Raw genomic sequence first — 23460 nt, 5'->3', positions numbered from 1 at the left:
CGCTAAGCTTTCATCCCGTATTTAGGTTCACTTTGAGCTCTTCTATGCGGGCTAACCCAGTAGCATAAAGATTATTTTTAAACCAATAAGGTGCTTGTCACACCTCGGTGCTCGCTAAACTCTTTGTTCTATAAATACAACTTGAGTGAGTGGATAGTGAGTTACAGTCAAGACTAGAAACTGTAGGTCTGCTTAAAGCAGTTTTTAGTGTTTGCACTCGCTGTTTCAGCTTAGTCTGGAAAGGTTTAGCCTTTTCATTAGACCCCATCAAGCCAATATTGCATTGGTTAGCATATGACCCCGATACAACCGAGAATGGTCCTGGCATGTCATGCTGTGAGTGCGTGGATAAGTGGAACACAAACACTGACTGACTGGTGACGGAATTAACTACCTGACTATTACCAATACACAATTGAACCCAATTGAGGTCTTTTAAACCCACTCGTGTGCTACATGATTTCTTGCATGTAGGAACACGTATCAAACTTTTGTGTAAACTCTTATGCAGATATGTTGCTGGCTGTAAAATAACAGGCACGGTTGAATTTAGTCAGTCAGGTGGTCTTAACTGCCATTCAATGATAATAAAAGCATTTTGAGCTCTATTATTTCTTCCCAATTATTTCCGCTCTTTCTTTTAGCCCCTTGTTTTCTTTAAACAGTAACGATTATTATTATTTGTTATGGGGGAACTTCCTGTTTATGTGGAGTGATTTGTCAGTCACTGCCCTACGGACTGTGATATTGTTCTTTGGAACCATCTAGATGTCGTCATTGCTAGCTGTTTGGCAGTATGCAGGCAGCTCTGGAGTCCAACACTAAAATCCAGGCATGCGTGGACATGACTGTCTGCTGTAGTTTTTAGTGTTGCCTACTGTTCTTTAGCTTAGTTGCTTGCTTTAATTTTGAGCGTTATTTTTTTCCATCCTATCTCTTTGATAACTAAATGAGATCATGCAATGTTTTGTCCTTGTTGTTTAGGGGTGTGACAAAATATCAAAATGGTGATATATTGTGATACTTTGTATCCCAAAAGGTTATTGATATGCTCCTGCCAAGAATCAATATATCGTTTGAAAAAGGTGTCTAAAAACAACAAAAAAAGGAAACAACATGTTACTACCAGTCTTCCACTAGAATAGTGTCTCTGTATTAACTCAATGGCTGCCATTGACTGTGCTAGACGCCCAATCCGATTAGGCTGAGAGGGGAAATGAACGTTCGTTCATATGAAACCAGAACCTTCATAGCCAGTCTTTCCCATTTTCGAGGCATTTACAGGTCACTTTGTTTTCATTTTAGGGCATTTACAGGTAGATTTGCCGATTGCCGGTTTTGCCGATTGCCCGTTTCAAGGCATACCGTGGTATGAAAACATCAAGGTTTCAAAACCGCCAAAAATTTACGTCACACCGTCCCTAAGGTATTAGCTATTTTTTATGTCCCAAAAATGCATGGAGAAATCTCTTTCAACTGTAAGGCTCAACCGTCCCCCACCGGTTGTTGCTCAGTGTCAGTGAGTCAGCTATTCTACACGATGGCTGGAGGAGGTGAAACCCCCCCGAACTTTTCCCTCCATTGAAGAAAACAAAATCGCTGCTATGGGAATACTTCGGCTACAGAAAAGTTACAGACGGCCGCAGCTTAGAGGACAAGGGCCAACATGTTTGCAGAGGGTGGCTGCTGAGGAAGCAGTAACTCCAATATGATTTTGCATTTATACAAAATTAAAGGTTAGTAAACACTGTCATGAACGTTTCCCATTAGCTACGAGTTAACTCCAGCGTGTTTAGCGTGTCTAGTGGTGGTAAAACGTAGTGTTTTTTTCTCTCTGGCAACTGTCTGTGTTGGGAAAGAATGTGTGTATAATGTAAACATGATACGAGTTATACACATGTGCTTTTTATGGAAAATAATTCAGTTATTTTTGTTATGAAGGTAATAATGTTTAGCTGTGGGTTTAGTCTCACCTAAAGGACTGCATTTATTTTAATTTAGAATATATATTTTTTATAAATTTATTTTAACTTAACATTATACTTATGTTCCAATTTGCTAATATGTTTTGAAAAATAAAAATCCTGTCCACTGGATTTTTTTTTTTTTTTAAACCCCGATATCTCAAAGTAACACATTTTAATTGCAATATGGTGGTACCTTGTAACCATGATATTTTGTTTTAAGTAGGGCTGTCAAACGATTAAAATTTTTCATCGAGTTAATTACAGCTTAAAAATTAATTAATCGTAATTAATCGCAATTAATCGCAATTCAAACCATCTATAAAATATGCCATATTTTTCTGTAAATTATATGTATATTCTGTAAAATAAATTGTTGGAATGGAAAGATAAGACACAGGATGGATATATACATTCAACATACAGTACAAAAGGACTGTAGTGGGCATTTCACTCTACTGTCATTTAAATCTGTCTATGCTGTCCTCACTCCGAAGCGTCTACTTTTTCCAAAGCTAGACAGCTAGTGAACGACGCCTTAATAATCAGACTTCTTCCTTTTTCATCTGATTTATTAATAAAATGGCCTCAAACCATTGTCCTCTTTAGACCGTAGTGAAACTACAAAAAAAAGTACACAAGCATTACATTAGCAACAACATTAGCTTAGCACGCTATACAGGTTCACTAAACATAAACAAAAAGCATCTCATACAAAAAATATAACATTTCGCTTACTAACATAATATGTACATTCTTTACAACAACCATACTTACGGACAAATCTTGTCCAAGGATCATATAAGCACAACATTACAACGCAGGCGTCAGCCCGAGACGTCATGCAGCCATATTGAACTGGCAAGAAAGCAATAAACCATGTCGCAAAGCGACCACAAGAGTTCGCTGTTAGACAGCACAAAAAAACCTTGCTGTAAAACTTACCAAAAGGCAGAATACTGTCTGACATGGGACAGTGCGGGACATGTGCGTTAATTGCGTCAAATATTTTAACGTGATTAATTTTAAAAATTAATTACCGCGCGTTAACGCGATAATTTTGACAGCCCTAGTTTTAAGGTTATCATACCGTCAGAATATCATACTGGCTCGTTCCTATTTACAGGTCACTTCCTATTGAGTTTGAGTAGCTGCGTAATTGTTTGGGTGAGATATCCGGGTCACTTCCTGGTCTGTAACCCAAAATCAACAGGAAGTGACCGATAAATGCCCCTAAATCAACAGGGAGTGACTGAAAATCAACAGCAAATAATCTGAAATGCCCCCGAATTAAACTCATAGGTTGCGATTGACCGCCTTCTATTGCCGTCAATGGCAGCCAATGGGTCAATCCTTCAAAATAGAAATCAAATACATTTTGAAAACCCGACCTTTTTCACCCGATTCCGATTCCTCTAAAAATGATGTGATTGGATGTCCCTTATTAACATAGTATGACCTGTGTTAATTTCACCTCTCACTCAATTCAAGCACCATTAATATTCTGCCTTCTGTGTTAATCAGCTTGAGCTACAGTTGCAAGAAGCTGAAGATCAAGTCAAAGTGAGTTGGGGTATTTGTCATCTGGAGACAGAAATGGTGCAGGTGACACCGAATTTGATCCAGGTAATTTTCTTCTGTGGGTAATGCATGGCTCCGAATGCGATTTCGAGTGACTAAATTGGTGTCTACATTAAAGAGGTCAAGTTTAATGCATATTTGACTAACATATTCAACGTTTTTTTTTTTTCCTCACTACTTGTCTCTTATCAGGACAATGTCAGCACTTCCTGTGTGGCAACAATAAAAGAGCAGTTGAAGCAAGCTTTGTGTGTGACCCGACCATCTGTAATATTGAGATGCAAGCCTTCTCAGGCCTCTGATGTCAAGGTGGGTTGGTGGTTAGGTCATGCTTCATTTTAAAAGTACCAAACAATGAAAAAAAAATATGTTAGCTTAATGTTTGCTTTCAGCTTTTGTTTGATTTTATAGGCAAGCCTTATCACAAAAGATTTGACAAGCATTAGTTCACTGCTAAAGAATTCCTTTATAGTGTATTTGACTACCCCAGCTGCAAATATTTATATTCTGATAGCCTAGATTTATAAAATTGGATTAACATTTTGTTTCTTTTATCACATAAATTCCTTTTTCTAGCTGTCATTATATATGGTCATAAAATAAAAATGTTAAATAATACAGAATACATAAATAAATAAGTAAAAATAATATATGAAGACAAAAGGCAAAATAAATGTTGAACGAAGGAAGTACAGTATTGTAAATAGGCATGTTGCCGGTATGATATTCTGACGGTATGGTGACCTTAAGCCAAAAGTTCACGGTTTCACGGTATCACTGCATTGCAGTTACAGCTCTAAAATGTGTTACTTAGAAATATCTTTGTTTAAAAATAAACATTTTTTTTTCTATTGAACAGGATTTTTCAAAACATTAGCAAATTTGAACATAAGTATAATGTTAAATTGCTAAATAAAATTAGAAATAAATATGCAGTCCTTTAGGTGAGCAGAAACCCACAGCCAAAGCTCAACATTATTACCATCAGAACAAAAATAATTGAATTATTTTCCATAAAAAGCACGTGTGTATGACTCGTATCATGTTTACATTATACACACACGCTCTTTCTCAACACGCAGTTGCCAGAGAGAAAAAAACACGACCTGTTTCACCACCGCTAGACACACTAAACATGCTCAAGGTAACTCTCGTAGCTGGTGGGAAACATTCACGACAGTGTTTACTAACCTTTAATTTTGTATAAATGCGAAACCATATTGGAGGTATTGTCTCCTCGGCAGCAACCCCTGCAAACATGTTTTACATGTCGGTTGGCCCTCCACCTCTAAGCCGCGGCCGTCTGTAACTTTTCTGTAACCGAAGTATTCCCATACCAGCGATTTCATTTTCTTCGATGGGGGGGTAAAAGTTGAGTGAGTTTCATCTCCTCCAAGCATCGTTTAGCACAGCTGACTCACACTGAGCAACAACCTGTGGGGGAGTGTTGAGCCTTACAACTGCAAGTGAGGGATTTCTCCATGCAATTTTGGGACATAAAAAATAGCTAATACCTTAGGCACGGTGTGATGTAAAATCTTTGCTGTTTTGAAACCTTGACATTTTCGTACCATGGTATACCTTGAAACCGGTTATCGACACATATCTAATTGTAAATAAAGTTCAGAAAATCTATCGAAATGTCTTTTTCTCTTCCCCATTTGTGCTGTTAGCCCCCAAATACAAAATAATAACTACATTAGCGCTGTAACTAACGATTAATGAGATGTTTAATTGGATAAATGTCACTTTTTTCAATTACCTTCTCAATTTAACTTGAAGTTGTTTTAGGGTTTAGGGTTGTTGTTGTAAGTAACAATGAAGACAGACTACTTCTCTTAAAACTGTTTTATTGTAGCTTCCTGACTTAACTGTACTGTAGTCTACAATTGTACTTTTTTAATGAAGGTTGTGAGTATAAAACATAAACAGATTTTCTCAGTACACAAATCAGACAAAAGTCCCGTTCAAATAAATTTTAAAAAAGTGGTGTTGATTGACATTTTTGTCTTGTGGGCAAAGCGCTAATGGAAATTCTGTCAATGACTTTACTATCTAATAGCAACCCAAGTGCTAATATGCTTCTCCAAAACACAATAGAAACGGACACTTAAGACACTGATTAGGATAATCGCTAACTAGCTTAGCACTCCGTGCAAAATAGTAACGTCTCATTAGCAAAGAATACAAAATATACAATTGATTTCATTTACTCACCTATGATGCAGGCACACTATATCTAACAACAAAAAATACAATCGAACTCTTGACACATCGTCATATTATTGATTCAGCAACCCAACCTGAGTGTAGCAGTGAACTCTTTCTCTCTTGCGCTAATCACTGGCGCACGCGCAGCCTCACATTACACACAAACAAGCACCCAAAAGGTTGGCAACCAATCTATTAATCATTTTAATCGATTAGTTGTTGCATCCTTAAACTATGCAAAGAAACAAACTCGTTTCCATGGAATAATCATTTTAATAATTTATTGCAAAATTTTCTTTTGGGCAAAAAAACAAAAAATGGAATTATTTTCTTCTGTCATTTGCAATAAAAAAATTAATTCACACACGCATTATATTCATAAATTCTCTTAACAATAAAATGATGATTATCAAGCGTTATTTCATGGTTTCGAGATCTGTCGAATTCCAGTTAAAGTACAGTATAGTATAGTGGGACCTTAATATATGAAAGCTTCTGTAGATGTAATAAATAATTTTACCCAAAAAATTATAAGCTTTTTCCACTTTCTTTTACGAAAAATGATTCATCATCTTAAAGATAATGTGTACTCTAATAGATCGTTCCCTCTTGAAGCAAGATAATAATGTAAATATGTTCGACTATAAATTTAAACAAAGCAAATATACACACCACAATGCCCATGTAAATGAAATAAAAGAAGAAAGTAACTTGCAAAGAGCCGAATGAAATGGCAAGCAATGACTGCCGAAGTTAGCTCGTTTTTTTAGCACTCCATGTTTGCTATTAGCTCAAGTAGCCATGTGATAACATTTGTAGAATAAGCTGGAACCTCACAAACTAGTTCCACTTAAAAATGAAAACAGGCAATAAGCAAATATAATGTGGTATTTTAGTATAGCTTGGAACCAATTGGACGAGTGACATGTAAAACATTATTCATTTTTGAAAAATTCATGATAAGAAAGCCACTCTGAAACCAATTTTTTGTCGTGAGGCACCACTGTATTTTCTTCTGTTTTATGCATAACATAGGTCAAAATAAGTGTGAACTGTCTGAAGTTTGAAGACATCTATGCCGTTTTTAAATTGCAGTCCCCGTTAAAAGTCAAAAGGCTATGCAAACAAGCAGAAAAAACATTTTTTGAAGTTGGCCTTTAAATATCTACGTCAATGTAAAATATTCTAATGTGTGTTCCTTTACTGTTGTAGAGTGTAATGGTAATTGTGTAAATACAAGTGCTTCTGCATGAGGTAATATGGACATTATTAGAAATGAAAAAACAAACATTTTTTTACATCATTCAGCAGGAAACTTGCAACAAAGTGTTTTCACCCCCCAAACCACCTCGCGCACACGACTGGAAGCTGCTGGTGAAAAACATTCGCGTGATACTCAGTCAGCAGGATGATGCTGCAGGTAAGATTATTGTTCTCAACTCATCATCTAGTCCGGCTACTCCGAATGTACCATATAGCTACAGTACAATGAAATTCCATTTGGATTGGATCTGTGTATAGCGATTGAGGAGTTTATATGAAGCATTTTGATTCAGTTTGGACTTCTGAAACAATTCTAATTGGAATACAAAGCTACAGTGGAATGAAAAAGTATCTGAACCTTTTGGAATTTCTCACTTTTCTACACAAAATCACCATCAAATGTGATCTGATCTTTGTCAAAATCACACAGATGTAAAAAAGGTGTCTGCTTTAGCTAAAACCACCCAAACATTTATAGGTTTTCATATTTTAATGAGGATAGCATGCAAACAATGACAGAAGGGGGAAAAATCAGTGAACCCTCTGCCTAAGGATGATGTCACTCATACCAATCGTCTTATGCACCTGTGCTCGAGTCCAACAGTGTGTAAGTGCGTGGCTATACCTAGTGTAACAAAATTGTTGTGGCGTAATTTTTTCGTGTTTAAACATATTTTCTCCTTAATTAGAGGTCTTGAAAAATTGTGATTTGCCTTCTTAAATACTTTGAGTCACTGTACTTCGCTATCAATCAGGTAAAGAACCACTTACTTGACAGCTTCAATTATAAGACTTGGTGTGGGTTGAGGACATAGACTGCTTATCAAATTTGAAGGCTTGTGTATGAAATTTCATGTCTTGTTTCAGTTTGTTGTGCCAAAATTCATTTTATTTCATGGGACATCTCCTGAATTATTATTATTATTAATATCAATGTACATACAGTAAACAGTAATTCATCTGGTAAAATATTTGTACTTCTTAAAATCTGGAACAGGAAGTCACCCAAAGCAATATTGAGACAGAATATCATTTCACCATATATTGCGGTACAAAACATCGTATTTGGGGGGGAAAATGGATCGAGATCGAGACATGGAGACTATATGCACTGCCACATGATTTTAGAAACATAGCCCATAAATAATTTAGTCAGATTGCTTCACTGACTCAGTAATTTTCTCATGAGTCAGGAATGTCCAACTCCTGCTTATATTGAGAAGGCAAAAGGAAAGGCTTCCACCCACTTCACAAACAATGGCAAGTTGTTGCACGTGATTAAATCAAATGTCAATCAAACTCACGGTTTCAAAACAAAACTAAAATGATCACACGAAAAACTAAATAGCATAATTAGCAACAACAACTGCAACACTAACTGCAGAAATAATTAGAACAGAACATGAAGTTATGGCCTTAGTGCCGCATTGCATGCTGGGATGCAAGAGTTGCAGTATTTTGGGATGACATCATTGTTGACAGCAGGTGACAGCCTGCCCAGGAGCCAACAGTGTTGAAACTTCTATGGCTATTTGTTTAAGAAAATATTAATTTACTTATGTTACTATATGAACAAAATGCAACAAGTGCTGTTACGATAAATTGTGATTCATTTTTATTTAGAAATTATAGCCTTCCCTCAGTGTTTGTCTTGAAAACTTTTTTTTGTGTGTGTGTGTGGAATGTATTTCACTAGCTCTAGATAACATTCTTTAAAGCCCGAAGTCCACAAAATGTGACCAAAAAAATAAAAGTTCCAATTACGCATCGTATCGTGACCCTGGCGCTTCAAAGTAATTTTAAATGTATAGTGAGTTTAAGTGTATCATCCTAACCCTATAATACACTGTATTACGTTTAGCAGCAACACATTTTGTTTTGTTAACGTCAGTTTGATAAATTTGTACGAGTCAATGAAAACAAGTCCTTTTTTCAGACTGATATGGCGTCAATATTTACTCTCATGTAGATGTAATATATTTGCTGATTGATGTTTTCATATCCTATTAGTTGACAGTCGGTCTTGATAACGGGCTATGTAGTACACTCCATTGTTCTAATTGTGATGTGGACTTAAAAATATATTTTCTGCTTGCAGGCAGCATAAATCCTATATGTGTACTGCAGTTAAATGACCCTCCTCAGAAGTTTAATACATCTGTTTTGAAGAACACCGCCAATCCTGCCTGGGATCAGCCATTTGTCTTGTACGTTACACAGTAGAAAGCACCACCGAAACTAGTATTCTCATTAAGGCTCCCAAAATTCTATTTTCTCACTATCCATTTTTGTTTCCCTGCAGCGAGCTGAATGGGCGATCAAAAGAGCTTATTATTTTGCTGGTAAATGATGGCCAACCTCAAGAAGGTGAGGAAACAAGTTTGTTTTTGTGGTATTTTGTATGAATGCAGTGACTGTTACATTCTTAGCTGTCCGACTGAACTGTATTTTCTTTATTTCAGAAAAGCTTCTTGGCCAGGTGTCAGTGCCTTTTGACCTTGTTAGGAAGCAGCCTAAAGGGCAACAAACATTTTCACTCATAACCAAAGATGTAGTGACTGGATCACTTACTACTGATGTAAGACTCGTAAATTGTTTTTCCCAGTAACAGTTTTGTAGTTTTTAATTGTGGACAACCTCATTTTTCAGTTTACCTACCTGGATCCAAGTGAAGTTAGGTCCTGGCAGCCTCCAACCCCAGCCTCCACCAAGAAAGTTGAGATGGACCGTACTGTCATGCCATGTGGAACAGTGGTTACCACTGTCACTGCAGTCAAGAGCAAACCGGGTCGGATGCTTCACCCAGGACTCAGCATTGGTATGACGGCAAAAAGAAAAACAGTTGTAGTAAGCCATTAATAGAACATTTACTATGTCAAGGAATGCACATAATTGGTACGCAGCTACGCATACGCAACTTAAGTCCCAAAGACATAACGTCATGTGCATCATGACATGCCTTTGCGTACCTGTAAGTTAAACTGCGAAAAGAAAAAAAAGTGTTTCTTTGGTTTTTCACAATCAAAAAAGAAACACCTAACAAGTCTGAAGAAGGGCAGAACAAGAGTTTATTCTGAAAAGTGCCTCCAGGTCATGCCGTGGCTTGAAGCTAACGATGAGCACACTGAAATGTACAAGATTTGCTGATAAAATAGAAGTGTTTTATAAAAGAGTCAAAGAATTTTAGCCACCCTTTATTTGACAAACATGAAAGGAGTAGAAAGTGCACGAATACAGTGGATTGCTATATACAAACCCTAGTAAAAAGTATGGAATCCCCAGTCTCGGACGAGCACTCACTCAGAAATTTTATCATGTAGAACAAACTCTGATTAAAAAGCTTGAAAAAATAATGAATTAGTTCAAAAGTGCAACCCTTTACCATACAGAAACACGAAAAGAAATTAATAGAAAACATTGTGGTAGTCAGAAAATGACTTTTGTAAAAAAAAAGTTACTTTTATAGAGCAAGTACAGGGAAATATATATGGAATCACTCCATTCTGAGGAAAAAAATATGGAATCATGAGAAACAAAGAAATAACAATCAAAACACATCTCTAGTATTTAGTAGCACCATCTCTGTCTTTTATGACAGCTTCCAGTCTCTGAGGCATGGACTTGATGAGTATTCTTCATCAATTTGGTGCCAACTCTCTTTGATTGCAGTTGCAAGATCATCCTTGCAGGTTGGAGCCTTGCTGTGGACCATTTTTTTCAATTTCCACCACAGGTTTTCAATAGGGTTGGGATCTGGGCTATTTGCAGGCCATGACATTGACTGACATTGAGTCTTTCTCCAAGGAATGCTTTAGCGGTTTTAGCTCTATGGCATGATGCATTGTCATCTTGAAAAATGACACATATTTTCAATTGAAGGGATAAGAAAGCTGTCTAAAATTTCAATGAGAACTTGTGCATTCATTAAAGATTTAACCACAGCCATCTCCCCAGTGCCTTTGCCTGACATGCAGCCCCATATCATCAAGGGTGAGGGAATTTCGATGTTTTCTTTCGGCAGTCATCTTTGTAAATCTCACTGGAACAACAACAAACCAAAGCAGCATCATCACCTTGTCAAAAGACAAGAATCTGCATTGGGCAAACATATTTTACATATTGGCTGGCCCTTTCTAATCTAAGCCGCGGCCGTCTGTAACTTTCCTGTAGCCGAAGTATTCCCATACCAGCGATTTCTTTTTCTTCGATGGGGGGAAAAAGTTCAGAGGAGTTTCACCTCCTCCAGCCATCGTGTAGCACAGCTAACTCAGTGACACTAAGCAACAACCGGTAGGGGAGAGTTGAGCCTTGCAGCTGCAACCTTGGTAACTTTTTTTTTTAATACAAATAAGATACTATCATTTTCAATGTTGGATCACACACAGTTAACTGTAAACCAGTACCAGTGAACACACACTCCCACATAAGATCTATTTTATATTGGCTAAAATAAAAAGTACAAATCGTTCCAAAACTGAAAAAGCATCTCTTGAAATAGTTCAAAATGAATACTCACTCAGTGTTTCAACGACTTCAGCATAAGGCTAGAGTAAAATTGACTAAAATAAAATTTCCTGATTTGTAAATGAAATAAACACACTTCAAAAGTGTTAGTAACACTGCATTTTAGAGTTTCTACTCTGTACATTTGCAATAACTTTCCCAGTAGTGATCAGTGATCACTACTTCTTCATCTATTTTAGTTTGTCTTCTTTTTCCCGTAATATCAGTTGTTGGTTTAGGCGCATTACATTTTTTTTTTTTTTTTTTTTTTAAACTCAAATGTATTCGCCGTCTGACTGCGTGCATCGAACCGTGATGCAGATACTGTTACACTCTTAAGTTTTGACCATTAAATCATATTAACATTTCAGATAATCCGATTGAGCACACATTATGAACAACATCCTGTATGCAAATCGCATCTAAACTATGCAATTTTGCAACAACTTGGTTCCAAAGATTATGTTCACATTCTTATCTAAAGCCAATTTTCTTTACCTTCAGATTCTTCGCAAAAAGCAATGGCCCACAAGCCCAAGCTTTCAGAACGGCGAGTTTCAGAGCAGACGTCAATGCTGGGAGGAACGGTCAGCAAGGCTTTGTCTTCTTCAGACACTGAGTTACTGATGCTGAATGGCACTGATCCTGTGGCTGAGGCTGCCATCAAACAACTCCATCAGTCTGCTAAGCAAAAGCTCAGGTCCCCGGTGAAGAAGAGTACTATCATCATCTCTGGGATTACGAAAGTAGGGATGAGTTAGCTCAATTTCTGAGTTTACTTCATGTTTATAATCTGCATGACTATGATCCCCAGACACCATTGTCCCAGGACGATGAGCTGGCTCTGATGGCAGGCTATGCTGCAGCGATGGATGCGTCCCTGTCAGATGAAAGCTCCTCTCAGGATATGACCACAGCAATTGTGTCGGGGACAAGTACCCCCCTGGAGGGTTCAGAACACCAGCAAGGTCCCAGTGGATTGGGCTGCCCCCCTGATACCTGGGAGTCCCACACAGGAGAGGACTTGAATCATACTTCACTTTCCATGTGTGTGTCAGAGGTCAGCTGCAAAAAGAGAAGAGGTGAGAGACATTGCAATTTGCCTGTACTACTGAGGGTTTAGTTTTTGCTCCAAAGTCAGAACTTCAAAAAGGTCATATAACATGGAGTCCCATGGGAATTCTCTAACAAAATCTCCCTCCAAGGCTGACCAAAACTAGAATTTTAAAGCGTTACTGTGCATGATATAGGGTTAACGTGTTTACTCGATAATCTTTGTCTTGAGATAATTAAACGGCTAAGGATTACCTATACAGCTGTTTGTTTCTCTTACAGAAGGGTACCAATATTCACAAAGAAAAAAAATCATAACCATAAAACCAGAAATGCTTGCTGAATGAACAATGTGATAAGTTAATTAATATTAATTACATACAAACAGTGCATAGATTAAATAAACCAATTAAAAGCTTATTATGCCCTAAACTCAACATGCATTGACCCCAAAACCAACAGGAAGTAACCCAGAATTGCCCCAGAATCAATGGTAAGTGCCCCAAAATGAACAAGAAGTAGCCTATTTTGGTTTACAAAAGAGGACACAAATAAGACATAAATAATCCCCGTTTACTCTTATATTCAAAGTTATATTCATAGAACTATGGCTGCAGCTAGCGATTATTTTAGTAGTTGATTAATCTATCAACTAGTTAGTCCGAATAATCGAGATTAGGAACATTTAATGCGTTGAAGAATGAATTTTAGGGATGTAAAACAGAGGCTTGCACTTTCAAAATAAAATTGCAGAGTGTTTCTTCAAACTATGCAGAGTTGCACTTTCTTGAAAATTAACTTAAAATACCCGAGCTTAGCCTCAAATGGTATAAAAAATAAATATATGAGGATCGAAGTACAACAAAATGAATATGGAAAAGATACTGTATAAAACGAATAAGTATGTTTTCGTTGTGGAGACATTAATCTTGGGATAAAATATGTACAGCATGTTGTTTGTTTTCATACATTCATGTCTGATGAAACTGTTACAGTGACCTTTGTGTGCGCCAATTGTTGCCGCTACTTACACCAGCTGTGATAAGACATAATCACTTTTGTCACACACATAGCCACAACAAAATGTTCCACAGCAAACAGATGCAAAAATGTCAGGGACATGACTAAGCCATAACCTTGTACGCCCTGAAATTAATCGAGCTGCTTGACTGGACGCTAAGTTACTAAACTCAGATTGTTGATTGTGTTATTGTACAGTTTTGATGTATGTTCCATGCCTGAATGTGCGTCTTTAGTTGTATGGGGGACGGGAAACTGATAAGCATATGCTTCATCCCGTCCGCCTTTGTCTTCTTCTTCGGTTCCTTCGGGCAAATCATATCACATTTTGTAATTGTCAATGATTGTCAATGAGACCGATGATGATGACAATAAAATTCCATTCCATTCCAAAATCACAATTGGCTAATTTACACAGCAAAAGTCCGCTAGTTTAAATGCTATGAAATTCTAACATTTTTAACAAAGCTCTCAACAAATCGATCAAACACATATTCCCACAAAACACGGCTAAATATACCTATAAATTAAATTACGAATGCATTAAAAAAAAACATAAGCTCAAACATAAACTTGCCAAATTTTGCTGCTACGATTATTTCTTTAATTAGAGTTGCATTGTAATAATTTGTTTTGAAAGTGTTCCGTGGATACACTGCCCTCTAGTGACAACAGTGAATATGAAATAACTCGTCGAACATGGCTGAATCCGGGCGCTCCTTGTTAAGACCAACATAAGGTTGTAAGTTTTTGTTTGAGCTAATATGTTTGTTTATGCATTCCTACTTTAATTTAGAAGTATATTTAGCAGGTTTTTTTTGTGGGAATATGTCTTTGAACGATATGTTAAAAGCTTTGTAAATAAAAAAAAAAGTTTGCATTTTATAGCATTTAAGTTAGCGAACTTTTCCTATGCAAGTTAGCCAATTTTTCTTTTATTGTACTTGGATCGTCATCTATTTATACCATTTGAGGCAAAGCTCAGGTATTTTAATTTAGTTTTAAATGCATTTATTGCTCTTGTGAAATGAAAGTGCTATTCTGCATCGTTTGAAGTAAGACTCTATATAATGTCTTTTGAAAGTGCAATCTTGGCACACATTTTGTTTTATATCTCCTAAAATTTACCCTGCAACGCATTAAATGTTCGTAATCTGATTACTCAATTATCCGAACTAATCGATAACCTAAATAATCAATACCTGCAGCTCTGAAGCATATATAACTAACATTGAGCTTTTCAGAGAACCTTACCAACAAACAGCACATTTCTACTGTCTATTAATCCCCAGCTACTGTTTTATTTTTTCTTATATAGCAGTTAATGTCCATTACAGTTAGAAATATTATTACCAGTATCTAAATATTGCCTATGTAGTCAATAGAAGAAGAAATAAAAAAAGTAATTCACTTTACTGTATTTCTTAGAACTTGACGTGGATAAGATTTTTTTTGAGTTTGCAGGTGTAGCTAATACTGTTTCGCCTCACTCTCAGTGAAATTGCAAAGCAGAAGTTGACTATTTTTCACCAGCTTTTTTTTTCATGTCTGTTAATTCATATTTCTACAGTCTGTTTTGTTTTTCCTCTTTCCTCATCACTGTCTGAATCTTTGTGTTGTCATTGCCGTTGTAGAGGAAAGCAGTTCAAAGCACGCGTTGTACCCAAATGAGTAAGTTACCAGTTATGGGTAGTATCTTTAGTCCTTTAGATTTTAATGTGTGTAGTTTGAGTAGGTCACATTGTTAGTTTCAATCCATTCCCCTTTTATAATGCATTAAAATTATTTTCAACGTCATAATTAACTGTTCATAGTGAATTTGGATGATAAGTCATTTATCACATGGCATATTCACGGACAACAACTCACATGCACAAGTCTTTTTTAACCAATTAATAAATATCCAACTTCAGTTGCACCATTATGATGGCTCTAGTTGAAGTTATTAGTCTGAGCCTTGCACTTTCCAACTGAAGTTTCTACAGCACACTCTCAATAGCCACAGTGAGTTTTCGAATTTTCTGTCCCATAATACAGTAAGCACATTCTGACTTTTGATGTTTTGGAAATTTGCCCCAGAATTAGCGTTAAATTCTGTTCTATGTCAAATTTCTTAAATTTAAGCGGTTTAAGGCCTGGAATAGCATTTCAAATAAAGAATCCAACAGTCTGATGAAGTCGATGAGTCACAGGCTTGATGCAGTGATTGAAAGTTAGGATTCTGTCACCAAATATTTATTATTTTTTTGTTGCAAAATCATTTATTGTCTATTCCAATACCTTTTGCGCACTAGAAAACTGGGTGGCGACAAACAAAAGAAGATCTGTCTTGAGTTGTTTAACACATCAAAATGTAATTATGATGAAATATAAGATGGACTTCAGAACTTTTGTCTGATATTCATCTGATATTCATTTTTTAACTAGTATCCCAAATGAAAAGAATGGACTTTACTGTTCAAATACTTTTGGAGAGGACTCTAAAGCTCCTTTAAGATGAACTGATTATCCCAGGCTTTGAACGGGTAGCCCATATGTCTGAAAGCACTTTCCCGGGTCGATTTACATGGAAATGACACGGACATTAACCGGCACGTGTCCTAGTATAATGTCTGGGACTTACCCGAGACGCGGCATGTTGTAAGCAGCTGTTTAATTCCCAGCACAAAGGCTGATGAAGTAAATATCATGCTGGGCCGATCGTCATTTCCTCTTTCTTTGCAGTAAAACGAAAAGCTGTAAACAAACATCGCAATTATTAACATGGCAAACTGTAAAGATAGCAAAATTAAACTGGAAACATAATGAAATTAAATAGCTACTATGAGCCGAGGAAGAGACAGTCCATCGTCAAACTTTGGAAATGTGTTGTTTATTTTGTTGCCGCTGCCGACCAAAAATGACGTGATGTCCGGGTTATAAATTCCCGCCAAACGCCCTCTGCGCACAGACAGCACGGAGTCGCCAACACAGGACAAGTCTGAAAGTGTCCAACCCGGGTAATTGTTGACGACTAGTAAACATCTGTGAAAAGAACTGGAGTCTCATATGCCATCAACACGCACGTGTACACGCACGAACAAATGTATGCACGCATGCACGCACTAGGCAATAAAACTCAGCCGTGAAAATTACCACCCTCAATTTTATTTACCGTGCGATAAATGGACTCATTGCATATCACGACAGGCTTAGCAAATTCAATAAAAAATGTAGTTAGTTAGTCAGATGAACTTACGATCTGCCAGCTTGTTGTCTCCTGTCGTCTTCCAAAATTACAACTGGGTGACAGCGCTTTAGGTGTTCATTCACGGCCGACGTGCAGCCAAGCTTGTCATTGAAGAGACAGGACACAACAGTGTACCCTCCTTTGTTTCGTTGAAGTAAGTCAATGTTTTGGCCACTCTGGTGCGCTTTTTTGGCTTTGTGCCACTTCCCATACCGAACGTCTGCGATTCTCAACTTTCCACGCATATATATTTTTTTAACCCTTCATTAACCGTCTACGGGATGTTGTGCTCGTTGACTCATTTACTTCATAGTTGATGTTGACTACGTCGACTAGTCAGGACAGCTCTACTGATGATACGAGCACAATCCGTTCCATGACCAAGCTCGTAATGTGAATGTGCTCATATCATTTATGGACTGTCTCCATAAGAAATTCCAGTAAATGCGCGGAATACTTCCCACGATCTCCCATATAACTCTTGGAAGTCTAGCGATGTAACGAAAGCACGAGTCAACCAGCCAAGCAGGTGGAAAGAGAGAACGGGCAGTCATACATACACCTTAACATTAGAGGAAACGATAGCATGAGATGAACAAAACAACATTTTGAGTGTAAGTAAACTGGGGAACATAGTTAATGTTCACTTGTAAACACAAATGATTCGGATGCACTTTGTTACAAAATTCTAGAAAATTCTTACCGCTCATCTAGAATTTTGTGGGCAAATAGGGATTTTGTTGATGCAAGATGCTCGTATGCCACCTAGCGGGACGCCGAGACACTTGGGGAGTCAAAGCGAAAGGGTGAGTTCACATACACGCTAAGCGAGAGAGAGGCTTTTCTTGATTTCGCCCGTCGTTAGTTTTGTGAAAATTTGCTTGCATTTGCTCGCATTTTCTCTTGTGACGATGCTCGTGTCATTGGGATCCACTGTATTTGTTGCTAAACAGAATGTCATGTCATTAAGTTAATTCAAAATGAAGTCAATACACAAAGACATCATGATACCGTCTTGCCATTGTGTTTGTCCTGAGATGAATGCATGCCTCTCCCACACTCCTCACTGTCCATTTCTGTAATGCAGGCAGCTTCCTTCAGAAGAGCGCCAAGCTCTTCTTCCGGCGGCGTCACCAGCGCAAGGATCCCAGTATGAGCCAGTCACACAACGACCTGGTCTACCTGGATTCCCCTACCACCGTGGAGAGGGCCAGCAAAACAGCCACGCTCAGCCGCATGCTCAGTCGCAAGAGCAAAAGTAAAGCTAATGGCTCTGCTTCCACCGGTCACCCACCTGCCTGACACTTCCCCCTAAAGACAACAACCACCTCAAACTTGCACTGTGTCCAATGTACTTGGGATTTTCGTCTTGCAGTGGGCTGGCCAGAGTACCTATGTGACAATACTGCAGAGTATGGTCTCTGACTGCTGCATCCTGTTTTAACACAAGTGTACACAGCACAAGATGACATATTTTCATCCTACTTGGGAGAATATTATTTTGCATGTTTCCTAAATTTGGTTTTAAGCAGCATTCTTAAGCGCTTGTGTGGCCTTGTTACCAGCCGAAGGGACTGAACTTGACCTTCGTCGCTACCTCCGTGATGTTGAGTGGAAAACGTAACCCATCACTGCTGTGAAACCATGACTTTCGTACGATGGATCAACAGGACCAAAGACGAAGAGGAGAATGGTATTTGCACTGTTTTCAGCATCTTTTGTATTTTCAGTGCAATGACTGTTGTTCCAAATATTCACAAAGGGAGATGACTCATTGCATCAAATCTTGTCAGTCGGAGTTAGTAATATGACCAATTTTGCGCAGGAATACTCTAAATATAGTATTTAGCCACAGCATTGGAATGCATAGCTTTTTCTTTGAAGTTTAATTCCGGAATCAGTACTACATCAGACATGAGTGATTTGCAAATACAGTGATGTATCAAAAATCACTATTAGCCATGCAATGTGAAATACAGATGAGTGGGGTTATAAATCATTACAATGACTGTGAAGTCTGAGCTCTCAGAGATTAAAAACTGTCTTGATATGATATGCGCGTGTTTTGAAAAATTCTAATGTATTTAGTCTTCCCAAAATAGGTTTCAATTTTCATGTACTGTATTTTTTGGCCTCCAAGTCGCACTAAACAAAAAATGGGGGGGCATAAATCACACTGGACTATAAAATCTCATTATAGTAATAACATAGTGGAGATCTTCAGGCTATATAGGCATCTGCCAATATAATATGTTAACTTATGTTTGATTATAAAAATGATTATTGCCTAAACAACGCGATTACCAAACTCTCGATCTCACTACAAATCGCTACCAAATCCATTAGTTTTCTCATCTTCAGTATCATTCTTCAACAACTCAGCCAATTCTGGAAGTAGGGAGGCGGCTTAGTAGCTGTCATTGTTAAAATCAAAACATGCATAAGTCGCACCTGAGTACAGGTAGACCCTGGGTTACAAACGAGTTCCGTTCCTACGATTGCGACATAACCTGGATTTCCGCGTAAATCGGAATAAACCCTTAAGTACTCCTGAATACCCCCCAAATCTCAAAATAACTATCCAAACACATGTATTAAACATCATTGTACTGTCCTCGCCACGACGTTGGAGTTAAGTCTTAGCTAGACTGCGAGCTAAGCTCCGAAATGACGATGTCATATCATAGACTTCATAATGATGTTGACGGGACACATTCCCCAGACATTGCGCCACACCATCAAGTGGGGGCCATCCCACACTCCGCTTCAGTCGGTCGCAGTTATTCTTAAACACATGCAGTGATCCAACGCCGGATTTAGGTTGAAAAAGTACGAAAGCTGTACCGGATACAAACAGGAAGGATTGTCTCAGGAGTGATTTGTTCGAGGATTCAACGTAATTATTATACTCTTTGTACCTTGCCTGGCTCTGCCAGACTATTCTCCACTGAGAGAAATAGTCTGGGAACCATCCCATTTACGGCCTTTTCGAGCAGATACAAAATCAATCGACAAATCAGATTCGTTTATTTGCGTGACGTGTTCTTCACGAGCAACGTCACTCTTGCGCGTCGAAAGTCATCTCTTCAACAACACAGATGGTGAACGGCAGAGCCGAGAATATGTTCCAGTCCACGGTAAAATCAGTTTTAAATGACCAAAAACACATCGACACGAGTCATTGACAACAGTCTGTCTCGCGCTAGCCATGTTGAATAAACTCCGCTCTCTTCGTATGTTTACTTCCGCGCGCAGGTCCCTCGTCCTGCCGTCGCCATTTTACTAACGTCACGTCTGCCCGTCGCTGATTGGTCCACTCCGCTGTCTGTTTGCTGTGGCTTGCTCCGCCCTGGAAATTGTATCCGAGTGAATGGTGGCCAGACTCAATAGCTGGAACAGCGGTGAGTCTGGTGTACCAGGCAACTTTGTACCATGCATGTGTTTGACACGTGGAAAAAATCAATGGGAGAAATTAACCGCTACAGCATTGGCATCATATTTAGCAATATTTACGTAAAATTAATGCTATCTGCCTGATTTTTTTGCTTTTAACCAAGAATCGAGACAATTTTTACGTTCACATTTATAAAGAATTCAAGGAATTTTTTCACAAGAATTTTCAAGGTATAAAGCTCTTTGTGGTGATAAGGCCGCGCCAGTGTGGCTTAAAATTTAGCAGCACATTTGACATATTTACGCAAAATAAAAGCTAACTTCCTGGTTTTTTTTGCTTTCAACCAGGAATCGAGACGTTTTTATGCCCATATCTATAAAGAATTCAGGGATTTGAGCATTTATTCACAAGAATTTGTGGTGATGAGGCGGCGCCACAGTGGCTTAAAGACTAGCAACAACGTGCAGCCGTCACGAAACAGAGCTTTTTAAGTTGAAAATTATTATAAATGCTTAAATTTGAAGAATTTCTATAGATATGAACGTGAAACAGTCTAGATTCTTGGTTAAAAGCAAAAAAACGGGCAGTTATCATTCATTTTACGTAAATATTTTAAGCCAGTTACACTAATTTTAACCATTGATTTTTTTCACGTTTCAAAGTGCATGCATGGTACTATTTAATATAATCATTAGCTTGAGTCCTCGACCAAATCACTTTTGAGACACTCCTGCCTGCTTGTATGCAGTAAAACCTTCGTCCTATTTCCACCTAAATCCGGTGTGAGAACGCAGCCTGTGTTTATCACAGTGAAAGTCAACTCAACATTCTGCCTGGGTCGGCCCCCTAAGGGAAGGCATGGCGCAATGTCTGTGGAAGCTGTCTTGTCAACTGATGGTGGAGATTCCCTGCTTTAGTCTTCCTCCGCCAACGTTATAATTTTTTTTTTTTTTTTTTTTTTTTTTAACTCGACAAAGCAGGCCCCTTAGACTACGTCTACACTAGGACAAATAATTTTCTACAGGGTATTTTCCCGACTATTTTTATACCTGTCTGCACTACGTTGAAGGTGCGTTTAAGGCCCCCCTTACTTCTGCAAACTACGCATGCGTAAAAAGGAGCAGCCTTATGTGTTACGTCATCACCCACGCAGTTTACCTCTGAAACGGAAACTCATCACTTGCCGGCAGGAAATTTCGATATTACTATAACTTCGAGACCAGGGGTCGGGAACTGCGTTTTGTGATCACTGTTTTTTTTCGTGAACGCATTTGAAAACATCACGCGGGAGCTAGAGTGAAGGGACTGAGGCCACACTCGGCTTTTACGAGCTTTTAGTTCCCGAGTTGTGATTAAAATGAATCTTTAGAAAACAACAAAAGCCTGACACCGTTACTTGGGATGTTACAATCGATGCTAAGTTGCGCAAATAATAAATAAGAAAATAACAAATATAAACATATGATGTGGCGCTGCGTGTATTTCCTGGAAGCTGCAACCAGGAGTGCTTGTGCATAACAGTGGCGACAGTTTTGACAAGCGGAAATGTCATGAAAAAAAAATGGTCACGCACCTCTGTGATTGGGAGTACCATGCAGTTCACTTTTCGTAGTTTAATTTTCCCCTACGCATTTTTATTTACTCCAGTTCGGTCGTCATTGAATTGGGAGAGGCCAGCCGCGCAGCTGGCTGATCTGAGACTTAAGGCGGGAGACGAGCTCTGTAATACAATGCTCATTTGCGTGTAATCCGTGATTGAAGGACCACCAGTGGGCACTGAATTCAAGCATATTGCGACGCACGTTTGAAGGTTAAAAAAAAAAAAGTGTGAATTGATCATCAGTTCTTCATGTTAAGCGAGCCAACCGGTAGCGCATTTAAAATTACGGGTTAGCGGAGAGGCAGATGCACTCATTAAAAGAGCCAGAAATGACCCGCAAAGACACCTGTTCTGCACTCTGTGATAAACTGTAAACAATGACTGTGGAGAAGAAAAGACGAGCAGGAATGCCACGTCTTGATTGTCCGCCTCCATTGTTTACATTGCCGGCGTGCCGCGCTAAAAGTGGCGATGGCACGCTCCATGACGTCACTTCCTTAGTATCCGATTGTGTCGCCTACATTATCCGTGTAACAACTAATCCGGACAAGACGTATATTAGTGTAGCCGACATGCTGTATAGTCTAACTCAGGGGTTCCCAACCTATTCCACTAAGGCACACTGTGGGTGCAGGATTTCATTCTTACCAAACAAGATGACAACACTTTTTCCCCAATCTGGTGTTTTACAAGTGCAATCAGTTGATTGCAGTCAGGTGTGGCTTGTTTTAGCAGAAGCCTCATTGGTTCAACTGTCTCTGCTGGATCGGCTGGAACAAAAACCAGGACCCACAGTGTGCCTTGAGGACTGGGTTGAAAACCCCTGGTCTAACTAATTACATGTTTAAGGCTATTATCCGTCCTAGTGTAAGCGTATGCTTAGAGGCTCTGGTACAGTCGCACCCCCTTGAGTTCCGCCCCTGGGGCGTGCCAACCTATGTCCCAAAAAAGTGCAATTTATAGTCCAGAAAATATGATACACAAAAATGACCCACACTCAGCTATGCTTGTGTTATAAAAGCAGCCATTTTCTTTAGCCACATTTCCATCCATAATATAACAAACAGTCACTATAAGACGTTCAGCTAAAGATTGTATTGTTATTTACATCTTAAATTATGTCGGCACATTGTGGTAACTACTGCTAACTTCAGTCTTTATTATTAAGCAAAACAATGGGCGGACTTTGTTTAACAGATGCTTTCAGAAAATTTTGGCACAAATCTGCTCAGACTACTACTTTGGCCCAATCTTCATACCAGATAGTTCGAGGTTGCGTCTCATCTTTGCAGAAACAGGATAGCTCGTTATGGTCTATTCTTTAGCAGTTATGAATCCTGTTTCTTTGAAGAAGAATTAAAAACAGAGGTTGAATTTTTTTGCAGTCTCTAGTATCCTGTTTGCACTATGCTACTATAAAACACAAGGGCTGTTCATTTATTTGGGGTTGTTGTTGTTGGTATCTTTTGCATGGGAAAAAAAACAGATCAGGCTACAAATTAACCTAATCAAATTGTTTCATTTTCAGCAATAATTACTGATTGAATGACCGGGATTGTGATATTATTGTTCTCATAACATTTTCATATTCAGTATGTATTCAAATGGTGTGTAAAAGTTGAATAAAAACACAATTAATTGA

At 38.3% G+C, this 23460-nt stretch overlaps 1 protein-coding gene across 3 annotated transcripts in view; it reads left to right on the top strand.

The window, feature by feature from the left end:
- The window catches only part of LOC130906359 (C2 domain-containing protein 2), a 31431-nt gene extending 7971 nt beyond the window's left edge, over window positions 1-23460 (top strand). Inside the window, exons 4-13 of one of the 3 annotated variants that reach the window (XM_057820614.1) lie at window positions 3489-3590; window positions 3738-3854; window positions 7065-7176; window positions 9118-9226; window positions 9322-9386; window positions 9482-9597; window positions 9669-9837; window positions 12027-12268; window positions 12337-12604; window positions 17912-23460. In XM_057820614.1, coding sequence (XP_057676597.1) covers window positions 3489-3590; window positions 3738-3854; window positions 7065-7176; window positions 9118-9226; window positions 9322-9386; window positions 9482-9597; window positions 9669-9837; window positions 12027-12268; window positions 12337-12604; window positions 17912-18126 — 1515 coding nt within the window. In that variant the 3' untranslated portion in view covers window positions 18127-23460. The other 2 variants (XM_057820616.1, XM_057820617.1) reach the window with 2 other exon arrangements.

The sequence above is a fragment of the Corythoichthys intestinalis genome, chromosome 18 (genome assembly GCF_030265065.1).
Source record: "Corythoichthys intestinalis isolate RoL2023-P3 chromosome 18, ASM3026506v1, whole genome shotgun sequence".
NCBI lineage: Eukaryota > Metazoa > Chordata > Actinopteri > Syngnathiformes > Syngnathidae > Corythoichthys > Corythoichthys intestinalis.
Note: the sequence above shows the minus strand (reverse complement) of the source record. Positions and strands in the feature narration are given on the sequence as shown.